This window comes from Hemiscyllium ocellatum, chromosome 8 (assembly GCF_020745735.1).
Source record: "Hemiscyllium ocellatum isolate sHemOce1 chromosome 8, sHemOce1.pat.X.cur, whole genome shotgun sequence".
NCBI lineage: Eukaryota > Metazoa > Chordata > Chondrichthyes > Orectolobiformes > Hemiscylliidae > Hemiscyllium > Hemiscyllium ocellatum.
In genome coordinates, this window is record NC_083408.1 from 59672008 (window position 1) to 59686654 (window position 14647).

The 14647-nt window shown below is 37.7% G+C and overlaps 2 protein-coding genes across 2 annotated transcripts in view; one reads left to right on the forward strand and one right to left on the reverse strand.

Annotated features, from left to right (window-relative positions):
- ppp2r3c (protein phosphatase 2, regulatory subunit B'', gamma) overlaps window positions 1-8992 on the forward strand; it is a 32188-nt gene extending 23196 nt beyond the window's left edge. Inside the window, exons 11-13 of the mRNA XM_060829090.1 lie at window positions 3150-3287; window positions 5947-6006; window positions 8721-8992. Of these exons, the coding sequence (XP_060685073.1) occupies window positions 3150-3287; window positions 5947-6006; window positions 8721-8909 (387 nt within the window). The 3' untranslated portion in view covers window positions 8910-8992. The remainder of the gene's footprint in view (window positions 1-3149; window positions 3288-5946; window positions 6007-8720) is intronic.
- fam177a1 (family with sequence similarity 177 member A1) lies at window positions 8964-12815 on the reverse strand. Its single transcript, XM_060829091.1, has 5 exons — window positions 12638-12815; window positions 12239-12415; window positions 12087-12153; window positions 10414-10511; window positions 8964-9432 (listed from the first exon to the last, which is right to left on the reverse strand). Exons 1-5 carry the CDS (start codon window positions 12719-12721, stop codon window positions 9226-9228), a joined length of 633 nt encoding a protein of 210 aa, XP_060685074.1. The 5' UTR covers window positions 12722-12815; the 3' UTR covers window positions 8964-9225.
- Between the last annotated feature and the right edge of the window lie 1832 nt (window positions 12816-14647).

The following is a 14647-nucleotide window of genomic DNA, read 5'->3' on the forward strand; positions in this document are numbered from 1 at the left end:
TGTGAACTTCCAAATACTCTGCAATCTCCTCCTTAATAATGGATGCAAATCTGACTGAGGTCAGACCCCCCAGCCACCCTCCCTTCTTAAACAGAAGTGTTACATTAGCCATTTTCCAGTCCTCCAGGAGCCTGACTCTGCTGATTTCTGCAAGATCACCACCAGTGCCTTTACAATCTCCTTAGCTATCTCCTTCAGAACTCTGTGGTGTAGTTCATCCAGTTCAGCTGATTTATCCACCTTTCAGACTTTTCAGTTTCTGTAGCACTTTCTCCTTAGTATGGTCACTACCCTCACCTCTGTCCCCTGACTCTTGAAGTTCTGGTATGTTCCTGGTGTCTTCCACTGTGTAAACTAATGTGAATGACCTATTCAGTTCCTCTATCACTTCTTTGTTCCCCATTGTTACTTCTCCAGCTCTCGTTTTGTAGTGGTCCAATTTCCTTGCCTCGTTCTTGCCGTTTACATATCTAAAAACACTCTTGCAATCATCTTTTATATCACTAGCTAGCATACTCTCATATTTCATCTTCTGTCCTTTTATTGTTTTTTTTTAGTTATTCTCAATTGCTTTTTTAAAAGCTTCCTATTCCTCTGGCTTTGCAGTAATCTTCACTGTAGTGTTTGCTTTTTCTTTTGCTTTTATGCTGTCCCTGACTGCCCTTGTCAGCCATGGTTGCCTCGTCCTCCCCTTGGCTCACATCAACTCCAGCCTCTGAGATTGTCTGTTCCCTTGCAAATCGCCTCCTGGCACAACAGATCCACAGCAGACACCATCTCCTTGACCATCCCTGGAACATTTGGACAACAAGGATACCAATATTAGGCTCCTACTGATTGACTACAACTCTGCCTTCAACACCATAATTCCAAACAAACTCCTCTCCAAACTTGGGGATCTAGGTCTCTGTTCCTCACTCTGTAAATGGATTCTCGACTTTCTGATCAACAGACCACAGTAATAAGGATTGGTGACAACATCTTCTCCATGATCGTCCTCAGCACTGATGTTCTGCAAGGCTACATACACAGCCCCCTACTGAACTCTTTATACACATGACTGTGTGGCCAAATTCTGCACCAACTCCATTTGTAGTTCAGATGTCAATGATGAAACTATGTACAGGAAAGATATTGGGTGACTGCTTAACAGCATGCTGTAAAGATGACTGTCAACATCAGCAAAATGAAAGAACTGGTCAATGACTTCAGGAACCAGAGTGGAGGGCATGCCCCTATTTGCATTAGCAGTGCTGAGGTGGAGATTGTCACTCTTTAGAACTTAATGTTCATGACTATCACCAACAATCTGTCCTGGTCCACCCACATTGACAGTACGGTCAAGCAAATATAGCAATGCCTCTACTTCCTCAGGGGGCACAGCATAGCATAGCAACTGCTCTTCCCAAGACCAAGGGAAACCACAGAGTTGTGATCACAGCCCAATCCATCATGCAAACCAATCTCCCATCCACTGACTTTATCTATACTTCGTGCTGCATCGGGAAAGCAACCAAAGTAATCAAAGACCCCTCCCACCCTGGTTATATACTTTTCCACCCTCTTCTGTTGGGCCGAGGATAAAAAGGTTTATATATGCGTACAAACTGATTCAAGAACAGCTTCTTCACTGCTGTTATCAGACTTTTGAGGACCTCTTTAATGTTAATAGTGATCTCTTCTGCACCTTCTTGGCATTGTAACATTGTATCCTGTACTCTGTTCTGTTATCCTGATGCACTCGTACAGTACGATTTACCTAAATAGCATGTAAGGCCACACTTGTCACTGTACCTCAGTACACCTAACAGTCATAAATCAAATCAATAATATGTTTGTTCTTCCTTGGATTGAATTTCTGGTGTGCCTCCAGAACTACCTGCAGAAACCCCTGCCATGTCTTCTCGAGTTAGGCTTCCTTTCAAATCAACTTTAGCCAGCTCCTCCATGTCTTTGTAGTGATTTTTATTCAACTGTAATTTCATGACAGCTTCTCTCTCTCAGACTGCAAAGTGAATTATATCATATTATGGTCATTGTGCCCTAAGGTTTCCTTCACTTTCAGCTCCCTAATCAAATCTGCATCTTTACAAATCCAGAAATACCTTTTTTCCCTTATGGGCTCGACTACAAGCTGCTCCAAAAAGACATCTTGTAGACATTCCACAAATTCCTTTTCTTGACTCTGTTTACTTGGTTTTCCTATTGAAGTCCTCCATAATTAATATAATAGTGCCTTTTTTACATACCTTTTTCAAATCATTTGTTTTCTTCCCCACATCCTGAATACTGCTAGAAGGCCTGTACATAACCATCAAGCTCTTCATTTGTGAAATTCCCTTACAGATTCTGTGCCCTCTTATTCAATATCACTTCTTGATATCGATTTAATTTCCTTTCTTATTAACAAGGCAATTCCACTCCTCTGCCGATCTGCTTATCCTTTCAATAGAACATGTATCCTTGGATATTTAGTTCCTAGCCCTAATCCCCTTGCAACCACATCTGTGATACCCACAACAACATATCTGCCAATTTCAATCTGTTTTGCAAGCAGATTTATCTTGTTTTGTGTACTGTGTGCATTCAGTACAACACCCTCAGTCCTATGTTGACTGCACCCTCTCATAGATGTTTCCTTATCTGATGTGCCTGAAGTTAGATTCCTGACCCTTTTGACACTTTGTCTTATACTGGTTTTGGAAATTTTAATAACCTCTCGTTGAGGCCCACCCCACCCCAGCAAATCCTCCCTGGGTTAAAGTCCTTCTGACTTTGATTTGTGCCGTCAGTTTGTCTACCTTACTCCAAATGCTTTGTGTATTAGGAGACTTTACATTTCTTCTATCACTGTGAGTGCTGTGTTATTTGCTTTTCAAAACATGCAGCAATCCTTTCAAAAACTGGTTTTAAAATGGTTCCCTTTCATGTTCCACAGTGGTAATTATAAACAGAGAATAAAATGTATATGGCAAGAAGTGACTGATTATTGCTCTCCACATAAACACCAATATTGCTAGTAGTGTTTTATTTTGTGAATTTAAAAAACTGGTCATTCATTATTTTAGCAATCTAGAATGTCAAGAACATTTTGAAATAAAAACACATCCATTCTTTTGAAATTGATTTTTCTGACATCTTGTCTTAAGGATTACAAGACCTATTTGGATTTTGTTCTTGCTTTGGAAAACCGAAAGGAACCTGCTGCTCTCCAATATATCTTTAAATTACTAGATATGGAAAATAAGGGTTACCTTAATGTTTTTTCCCTAAACTTCTTCTTCAGGGTGAGTATTAGTTCTAGTTTTGAAGTTTTATTGAATTCAATGTGCATATTTCAAAATCGTTAGATTTTCTGCTTGAATATTGGTGAATTCTTTATCAAGGTGAAAGATGTTAGTGCTAGAATTGGAGCTTTTATTTCAGGCATGTCTGTATCGAGCATTGCCCTATCAAGTGCTGATGCATAACAAAACTCTTCCAAAAAAAATGTCTCTGCAGTATCTTGAAAAGCTCAAACTGTGTGCCATACTGGCATAATGCTATTTCTGTTTACTGTTTCAGCCATTCTGTGGGCTTAATGAACATCATTTACTAGTATCCTGTTAGGAACAAGCATATGTATTGTCGGCATATGCTTACTGGGAATTAGATTAAAATTACTTCAACTCATTTTACCACTTCACATGACCACTCTGTGTTGTCTTTAAATTGTCATTACGTGTTTGACATTCATATGTGATAAGCTGAAATTTCCTTGAATGAAATGTAGGTAAGATCACTTTGTTTTTGCTGCAAAATCTGTTCCATAACTACTGGCACCAGCTGTCTGCCTGACAACTGACGGAGGCAGAACCAAACTGTTTACAAACTTGGATCAGATTTTTGTGATTCTGAACAATTACTGCACCATTTACTGGCCCTGCTGAGCACTGACTCTATAATACCACCTGATTCCAACCATGCTTTGGCTCAAATGCTGCTGAAATTATATCAGTGCCTTTGCCGGTCTAAAGTTAACTAGTCCAATGCTCTCCTTATCAGCTTCACTTCTTCCCCAACATTCTACCCTCTCTAAAACTTGGGCCATTCAAAACCGGTGTTAAAACACAGCAAATTTTGTTCACCCATCACTGCTGTACTTGCTGCTCTACTTAAACTCCTGGTTAAGTCACATATTAATTTTGAAATTGTTTTCAAAGCCCTCTTTTTAATCTGGTCCAGCCCTACAACCCTCTAAAAAAGCTGCACTTCTCCAATTCTGGCCTATTAGTTACCTCCTGATTTTAATTGATACCTATGGCTTCAAATAACAAGCACCCCAGTTCTGGAATTCCCCTCTAAACACTTCTATCCCTCTTCCTCCATAAGATGCTTCTGAAAATCTACTGTACTAGCCCTAATATCGCCTCATATAGCTTGCTATCCATTTTCTGTTTGAAAGCATTTGTACACTTTTAGTATGCTAAAGGCATTACACTGATGGTGTTGCAGTAATAGTAGCAGTAGCATAGAGGATCCTTGCAACCAGCAGACAATGTACTTTTATTCCATCAATCTTGTGTACATTTCAACACTCAAGTTCTTTTTGAGGTTTAAAAAAAGATGCAGTCATCCAGTTTCTCAATTGTGTCCTGCTAATTAATGTAACAGATTTTGTGTGGTCCAATGATATCTCGTTAATATGCTGTATATACTTGTGTAAGAGTCGGTTTTTTTTAGACTACTTTTAAGCTTAAATTTATGGGGTTGACTGTTACATGGATACTACTTTTGAGGGGCTGAAAATACTACATACTTGTAATTTGCAAAGCCCAATTGATCTCTAAACGAATAAAGAAAAAAAGCATGATGAATTACAGTAATTCCACGAGTAATACAGGGGAACTGAATTCAGCTGAACTTCACACAAAGGAAGGTTGTCACCTGACTCTGGCTGTTGTTTCTTAAACTTTTGTGCCAACTTCTTCCATGTCCCTCCATTTTCTCTTGTTTACTGTTTTAGTTTTTCAATTAACATTTTAAGCTGTTATTTCTGATTTTTTTAAAAATTAGACATATAACTCTCATACAGTCTCATCATTGTAGCCTGAGAAATTGTTGGTAGCTGCACGGTAATTATAGTGAAGTAAATGCATATAGACTTGTCTGTGGAAGAAATGGTGTGATAAACTTTGTATTATACTATTATAGCGCTTGTTCAGTAATGGACTGAAGAAATCCGTAGCCTACTGTTGGTATGAATTGTACATCAAAACAATTGCATAAAAAATCAATTTCCTCATAATGTTTATGTCCAGAACAATACCTTGGCTCTCATGTTGATCTGTTAACAGTGAAGAACTAAGGTCAACTTTTATACAAGATATCTGGAAAATTTGAAAATTTATAGAGAGTTGATTTTTTTCATGAGATCAACTCGTAAGTATATACGGTAGTTTTCACTATCTAATACTTGGATATCTAAAATAATCAAACATGTAATCATGCTTCTGCAATTACTCGTTTACAATTTTTGATCTGTTTTTTTCGTTAATATCAGCTGTGCATGTGAATTTTTTTAAAAACACAATTTTAATTTTGATAATATTGAACTAAGACCAAGAAAGTCCCAGTTTAATTCAGTCTTTTCCAAACTTATGTTTGTAAGTATGATACCATTGAGAAGGGTAAAGTTATCTTATGATTCTGCATTTGTGAAGGAGGGCTGGAATGGCAACCCATCAATTATAAAAGTTTGCTTGGAACTTTTACCCATATTATCTATCAACTATCCACTGAAGTGTATTCTAGCATGCTGTAATAGGACTTTCCTGAAAGGTGGAATGTTCTGTTAAGACAGGATATTTTGTTCATTTGCTAACCTAATCTTAACATACAGGCAAGCACTAATTCTTTGTAATTCAATTAAATCTTACTGTAGTTCTGTATTTTTTGTTTATACAGGCTATACAAGAGCAAATGAAACTTCATGGGCAGGAGCCAGTTTCCTTTCAGGATGTTAAGGTATCTTGCAACATCAGAAGACATTTTGATGTTTAGGAATACTTTACAAATACAGCTACTTTGGAGGGAAAATGTTGAGTTTCCATTGTACAGCCACGTATAGTCTATAATAAAAACAAAGTGCTGTAAAATCTCAGCAGGTCTGACAGCATCAATAGGCATGAGGTGAAGTTATCGGAGTCCAATATTACTGTTCTACTTGATTTCCAAATTTAATGTGGATAAATGTATGGTTATCCACTTTGGTGGCAAGAACAGGAAGGCAGATTACTACCTAAAATGGAATCAATTTAGGTAAAGGAGCAGTACAGAGAGATCTGGGTGTTCTTGTACACCAGTCAATGAAGGTAAGCACGCAGGTGCAGCATGTAGTGAATAAAGGCTAATAGCATGCTGGCCTTCACAACAAGAGGAATTGAGTATAGAAGCAAAGAGGTTCTTCTGCAGCTGTACAGGGCCCTGGTGAGATCACACCTGGAGTACTGTGTGCAGTTTTGGTCTCCAAATTTGAGGACAGACATTCTGGCTATTGAGGGAGTGCAGCAGAGGTTCACTAGGTCAATTTCTGGAATGGCGAGATTACCTTACACTGAAAGACTGGAGCGACTGGGCTTGTATACCCTTGAGTTTAGAAGACTAAAGGGGAAACATGATTGAGACATATAAGATTATTAAAGGATTGGACACTCTGGAGGCTGGAAACATGTTTCCGCTGATGGGTGAGTGCCGAACCAGAGGATACAGCTTAGAAATACAGGGTAGACCATTTAGGACAGAGATGAGGAGAAACTTCTTCACCCAGAGAGTGGTGGCTGTGTGGAATGCTCTGCCCCAGAGGGCAGTGGAGGCCCAGTCTCTGGATTCATTTAAGAAAGAGTTGGATAGAGCGCTTAAGGATTATGGAATCTAAGGTTATGGAGATAAGGCAGGAACAGGATACTGATTAAGGATGATCGGCCATGATCATATTGAATGGTGGTGCAAGCTCGAAGGGCAGAATGGCCTACTCCTGCACCTATTGTCTATTATCAAAGAAGTGTGATCGATTTTATGCTATATAGTTTGTAGACAAAAGTTATAGCAGAGGATGTCCTGTGTTGTGTGTGTAACAAAATTTCAGTTCTGCTATAATATTGAAATGTGACTGGAATAAATTATTCTTGCTGCTGCTGTACAGCCAGTACTTTATGGCATTTCCAAGTAAATAGTACAGCTAACTTAATCTTGCACTACAGCATAAAATCCCATTATTTTCATTATTCTGATTCTCTGGATATGAATTTCTGATCCAACAGAACTGTGCAAACCCCTTTCCAAGTTAAATAATGATTGCAGCTATGATGCTGTGGAGTTAAACCTACTGCAGAGATAGGACAAAATAGAACAAGAAATAATAATCGAACAAAGGCCATGAGTAATAAATTGAGGTTACCTATTTCAGTTTTTGTCTTAAGACACATTGTGGAGAAGGCACATCTGTATATTCTGGCCTGGATTTAAAAAATAATCAAAAATGCTGAAAACTCCAAACATTGTTCAAGGAACAAGTTTCCAGCTCATCTTAATTTGTCCTTTTTGATTCAGCATTAAAGAAGAAGGCAGGAGTAGATGGTTTGTTTATAATGCTTAAGTTAAAGTAGTACTTTTTTTATCTGCAAAAGTATCTCTTCAATATAGCTTATGTCTCTTAGTGCATTAAGAAATATTGGATTCCAAAACATTAAATATTTTGTTGCAATGTCTCTTTCCCAATCCTCCATTGTAAAATAGCACAAAAGGAAGAAATTAATTTTTTCTATAGGTTTTGGGACCTATGTCATGACCGTTTTTGTAGGGGAGGTTCTAAATCTCCATTCACAATGAGCTACAAGCGTGAGCTGTTTTCCTAGAGTGGCCCCTTTTGACCTATTGCCCAATTCAGGAAGGTAGAGAGCCTCCTGAAGCACACTAATCAGTCAATGGCTCCAGGCCCCTCTGCAGCAGGAAGAAGTCTTTTGCTTGTCTCCACACAAGTGTGACACTTTTGTGCTAATATCCAAGCTGCGGCAAAAGTTCACTAGCTTAGTTTGAGATGAATGGATTGTCCGGAGGAGAGATTAAATTGACTATGCTTACTTGCCTTGAGTTAAGCATGTAAAGTGACTGGGATAGATAGGAAAAGTTACCCTAGCTTGGTAATCTAGAACATGGGCTTTCATACCTAAAATAATAACATTGATCATTCAGGCCTGAGATAAATACATTTTTTCTTTGATAGGGTTGAATCTTTGAAATGTTCTATCCTGAAAGCATTTTTTTAAACTCATCCACAGATCGGCCAGACCAGGTGTGTATGGCAGTTTCCTTCCCTAAAGGACATCACTAAACCAAATAGGTTTGTCCCACCGTTGACAATGATTTAATGGTCATTATTAGATTCCTAATTCTAGATTTTTGTGGAATTCCAACTTTGTACCCAGACCACGATCTGGATCTGTGGATTACTTGTCTCGCAATAATATCACTAGGCCATAATCTTCCCCCTTTAAAAAGGTACTAACAGCAATGGGGCTAGATACGTAATTAGCTATGTTCCTCTTGAAGGGTAGCAAACTTGGAAGGTCAAATGGCTTTATTTCTTATGCCTAGATTGTCAAGATTTTTTCAGAAAACAAATAAAACTAAAATATCTATCATAAAAGCAAAAGGTTATACTGAAAACTTTGTTTTTACAGGATGAAATCTTTGACATGGTTAAACCCAAAGATCCATATAAAATCACCCTTCAAGATTTAATAAGCAGTGGACAAGGAGACACCGTCAGCAGTATTCTAATTGATCTGAATGGTTTTTGGACTTATGAAAACAGAGAAGTTCTTGTTGCAAATGACAATGATGGTAGTGCTGATCTGGATGATTCATGATTCTATTAATACAACTGACTCTTGTACTGAGTTTGTAAATGATAAATAGTCAAATTTTTATTAAAGTTGTGTAGTATACAAAAGTGATCTTTCCTTATTTATAAAGAACTAAAATAAATAATGCAATTATGTAGGTTAAACAATACAATATTGTTTCTAGTATTAACAGTTAATTACAGCAGATGCATGATATGAAAACCAAAATTAGAAGAAAGATCGCAAGGCACAACTGCATTTTCAGTGAATTAAGGCATAGCTGCTTTTCAGGATAAGTCAGCGCTGAACCCTTGCATCATCTTCTGTAGGATAATTTCCTCTAGGTTGGAATAGGATCACTTTTTTGTTTAGTTTCTGTTATAATGGTAGGATCGCTTTCCATTTCAAAGCTGACATTCACAAATGATGCATTAACTACTGGCAGACCATCATGTGCACTAACCATCTCTTGCTGCTGTTCCATTTGCTCTTGGTAATTCTTTTCAGCTTCTTCTGACATTTTATTTTCTTCCTCTTCCTCCTCCTCCTGTAACATTTACATGCATTAACAAGACTAGCTGAAGAAGTAATTTGCCTAACTAAAGAAGATCCTTTTACAAACTTATCCTATAAATAACTTTCTAACTTCTATACTTTTATGCCAGTTCCATGCTATCCTCTCCTGTTACAGGCACGATTACCTGTGGGTCAATTTCATGTTGCTGAACTTTAATAGCAGGTCTAGCATGCTGTTCTACTACAGGGGATACTCTGTATTCTTTTGACATCTATAAATGCATCTAAAGAACTGGGTACTGACTAATTTAATTGCCTATTGCACAAACACTTGCGAACTTTGTTAACTCCACACAAAAAAAAACTTCTCATAGCTGACCTCATGAACTTGTTCACCACATCAGCTTGCAAAGCCCACAGTCAGTCTGATTTTATGGCATCTACACAAATCACTTCCAATTCCTGACTTGGCAACTGCAGTAACTGGGCAGAAATACATGTCATACATGCTTGCTTATGTATTGATCTTCCTCTGACAATGCATGAAACATCAATCTCAATTACATGGCAGAGATATTTTAATTTGCAAATAGTTTGTGGAAAATATGCTGCTTCCATGATAAAGGATCACTTGGAAAAGCAATGATTTCACAAAATTGGATAAGATGGATGTTTCATTACATCAGTGTACTATTCCTGCTTTCCTGTCTGTAGGTATTAATGGTCGAATGATGATTCAATTTTTTCAAACATCTGGCTCTTGCATATTTAAAGAGATTTGAATCACAGCATACTCGCACTAGAAAGCAAATTCAATTATCCTTGTAAAATTTAAGTCAATATATTAAATGGTCTAGTTGACAAAGCACACTAAATATTAGAAATCAAAGAGTCTAGTCTAAGATAATTTCCTGAGTTTATAAAGAATTAATTTGCCTATTGTTCATTTATAAAACAAGTGAAATGGCTTGCTGAATTTAACTTATTGAACAAACATATGCAATCCACTTACCTCCTTTTTTATCCTGTAGTACTCGTCAATAGCATATTGGTACTTTGGAGCATTTATACCAAAAAGTGAAGCTAACTTTTCTCCCAAGAAGTCACAAACTTTATATAAAAAAAAAGAAGCCTGTTAGTAATAGCTTAATTTATGGTGAACAAGATAGTGCCAAAAGCCCATTATCTTTTCAACTAATCTTGCTTCCACTATTTTGCTATGATTGAAGTCTAGATTTCATGTTTCTCCACCATTTAATCTTGAACCTTCAGCCATTATTTCAAAGATTGTCATTTATCTCATCTCTGAAGAACTTAAGGGATTTTGGAGGTCATGGCATTAATACTCAATGAAGAATGTCAAAGTTGATACACTGTTGCAGCCTGATCCTGTCCAACTAACTTTATTTTCCCTACCAGCATACAATGAATCTTGCAGAGTCTCCTACTGCTTCAGTCAGTTTGTTTTTAATTTGTTCAAGGGAATGAGAATTAATGACTGGGCCAACGTTTACTGTCTATCCCCAAATACCTTTTAGAAGATGGGGTGAGCTGCTTTGTTAAACTGCAAACCTTGGCATGTAGGAACATCTTTTAAGAAGCTGGTTTATGTAGTTCTTTCTTTCTCTATGGATGTTTAATTTTTCTATCCATAATACTTGCCTAGGTTTTTTTTTTCATTTTAGTCAACTTTTCCTCCAAACAATAAAACCTGCCTGGATGCTAACAATGCCTAACATTCTGCAGAATCATTGTTCTATTTGTATTCCTTCCCTTCCTGACCTCCAGGCTCTGCATTTGCCTTTGGTGCTTCTAGAGAAGGTGGAATAATATTAATTACCATTCCCTTTCCCATTGAATACCAATGACTTCTGCTATAAGGCTTGACTGCTTTACTCTCCCTGACAAAACAGCTTAGACTTGCACTTGTAAAAACTCTGGAGAGAAGATAAAAGCAAGTACTACAAAAAAGAACATTTTTGTTTAAAAATTAACCTATCAATTTTGCAGCATTGGTACTCGCAAGGTATTGTCATTAATTCCATTTTTCTTCTTGGTCACTTAAGTCCTTTCATAATTTTTATAAAACAATACCTTTTAAAAAGATACTGATTTACCTTGCCCCCTCCCTAAGTCTAATAAACAAAGCTTGAAGAGCAATACATAGAGATACAGATAAGGTATGCTCAATCTCTAATACTGCTTGAGTTGTGGCGAGCCACCAGAACACTGACCAATTTTACAGTCGGTTCACGTGCACTGAATATAGCAAAAGGTATTGAAATACAAAACAAACCTACATACCATCAATGACTTGCACGTAAAGTGATCCTATTAACATCTCCCTTGTTCAACTGAGGTAATGAATCAGCTTGCCACCTCACTCTAGCATTGAACATCAGGAGTTGAGTGTAGAAATGCAAACTTAAACCCAGAGTCAATTAGTAAGTCTACTGGAAAGTTTGTTTGCAGTTGAACCGCAAATTTTTTAAAAAGTTATATTTATGTTACATTACTTCCTCCTGTGTCATAATTTTTGATTAGCTAAGTAAATCACTCGCAAGGGTTTTTTTGTAATCCTTAAATTGAGGAAGTTGTAAATGTGGATTTCAAATAGTGAAACTTGTATGTATTGTTCAAACAAATCAACATTGTAGTCCGTTATAACATAGATGTAGATCATACCTGACAGTGTACCTGTAGCAAATCTTAGCATGTAAAACCACAGAAATGGACCCCAAGGAAGTGTGCTCTGTGAATAAAATGTTTCACATTAAGCATTAGACGCTGAAGTCGTTTGTGAATTAGATTAGGAACTCAATTAACTTCAACCTTACAGTATCAATCATAGGCAATAAGTCTTTCTTTTCATCTTCCTGGTCCTCCTCATCCGTGCTGTACTCCTCCATAGTTTCGCCACTAGCAAAGTGAATGATCCTTCGAGGAAGCTTTTGCTTTTTCATATTCACGTCCCCAAGTTCTACATTTTCAAATGATTTTCCATTTGCCTGCAACTTTAAAGGGAGGAAAACAATCTAAGTCAGTGCTTATTGGGTACATACAAATCATGCAGTATTTTACTTGGAAAGACTGGGTCATGTGATTAAATTTTTTTCTGTCCTATCGTTGCAAGTCAGGCTTGAATTTAAACAAGGGGCTTGGGGCCCGGCCCAGCCGCCCGCCCACTATTGCCGGAGGTCGAACCTCAGCCGCTCGATGCTCGGTCCTAACCTCACCTTCTCTGCGTCCGTGTTACCGCCGGCCAGCAGCATATTGCCGGGACTAAGGTAGAGGCCGAGACCCGGTAACTTCTCCGCCATTCCCTATGAACGCACAACAGCCGGGAGCCCGACAGGAAGCACCGCCCGCATGAGGCCGAGCCCCCTCTTACCCCGCCCGCCTGTACTCTCTACAAGGCTATACAGGAACTGTCGAAACTACGTCTGTCAGCGTAATCTTGATTAGCCTGAGAGTAAACAAAAACAGAATGTTTACTACTGACTGCAGCAGTTCGCTCGTTAGCAAATTAATAATTTATTATTTATTCATGAACCTTAAAACTTGCTTGAGTACACTGCTCAAATAACAAACCCAACTGAAAAGGAACTGTAGGTCCAACACTGAGTAGAAAACTGGCCCAAAAATCCAAATAAATCAGTTCCAGACTTTAAATTGAAAAGACGGTAGCTGGTCCTGAAATCTCTGATTATTGGATAAAATCCTTGAAGGCCACCGCATCTGCTCGGTAAAGTGGCCATTAAAAGTTCTGTTCTAGAGCTAATGAACCAACATTGGTACCTCAGAGGGTTATAGGTTTGGAGGGAATTACAGAGGGAGGCTTCTATTATTGATCATAATCGATCATTTGTGGTTGTGATAGAGTGATAGGAAGCATAGTTTCCTGCTGTATTCTACCAGTTTAATGTTAGACCAGACCCTTGTGTATTGTAAGAATAATATTTCTAATATAATAGTTGTAATAAATGTCTGTTAGATTCTTCAAAAACATTATCCCCGCCCAGGTGCTTGTGTTACATGAACTAACCTAAACATTACTGCATTGATGAAATACCTTGTTGGATGTGAACTCACACCAGCAGCAGAGGTTTGTCCATACAGGACTCCAGTATCTTGGTGGTAGCTATTTGGGAAACTAATGAAGACCAAACGGACTACAATGGAGAATTTGGACAAAGGGGGGATAGTTCCTCATACTTCAGCAGTATTAGTTTGTATGAGTATAGTCAATAACACAGAACTGTAGTTAAGGTATCGATTGCCAAGAAAGACAGATTACTTGCATTGGTTGGGATGTAAATTCTTTAAAGTTTAATTAAATCTTTCAAGTTTAATCAAGCCTCAATTAAACACTTTTAAGAAGCTCTAGTTCATGTTTGAGTGGAGGCAGTGTTATACACTCCAGAAAGCTGCAAACCTAGAACACCTTTTTTTTCCTGAAAGATGATACAAAAGTAATATTGATCAACTGTTGCAACTGCAGAATTTGGCTCTTATAGAAAAATCACTTTTAATTTCTGCTGACACAAAGGCAAGGAGCATTTGTTTTTACTTTTATTGACTTAAAGATATAGTCTATCCTTTTAAAAGCTGAATCATGGATTGCAAAAATCTAATTATGGATGGACATCCAGTAACACCTTTACTGAATTGTAACTGTGCAAACAACAAATGTAGTTCCACTTTACAGATCAAGTGACAGATGATCCTGAGGAAAAAAAACTTTTAAAATATTGATTGCCTTTAGCTTAAGGCATCTGGTCGTTCCAAAGACTACAAGAAAGACCCGGGACAGATTTGGAAAGTTCTTGAAGACTAGTCAAGGTAAGAATTAACTTGAGAATTAGAAAATCTAACTCATATCATACAGATAGAAACCCTAAGAGTTTATTGATCAATTTATTGGAAGATGTTGTAGCAAAGTGCATGAGTATAATCGTTTCAAAGGAAAGACTCATTACATTAGACACCATCTCTACCCCAATTAAAGTCTTTAGGAAAGACCTTTTGGACAAGAAAAAGGGCCATACCATTGACATGATACATAAGGATGGACACCAGTATGAAGGTATAGTGCAGGCCACAGCAATAACATGCTTTAGATGCAGCCAGCACTGTTGCCAGTGTCAGCAAAGTACACCAAACAAAATCTGCAATAGATGTGGTTTGGTGCACTGTTGTTGGAGGCAAACTCACACCAGATGATAAACCATGATTGTGTCTCAATC

What these genes read in the sequence shown, in the direction of transcription:
- fam177a1 (XM_060829091.1), bottom strand. Translation starts at nt 12,721, where the DNA reads ATGGCGGAGAAGTTACCGGGTCTCGGCCTCTACCTTAGTCCCGGCAAT. An exon ending in GTAACACGGACGCAGAGAAG is followed by an intron (nt 12,416 to 12,637) that starts GTGAGGTTAGGA and finishes CTCCCTTTAAAG; the next exon opens with TTGCAGGCAAATGGAAAATC. An exon ending in TATTGCCTATGATTGATACT is followed by an intron (nt 12,154 to 12,238) that starts GTAAGGTTGAAG and finishes TTTTATTCACAG; the next exon opens with AGCACACTTCCTTGGGGTCC.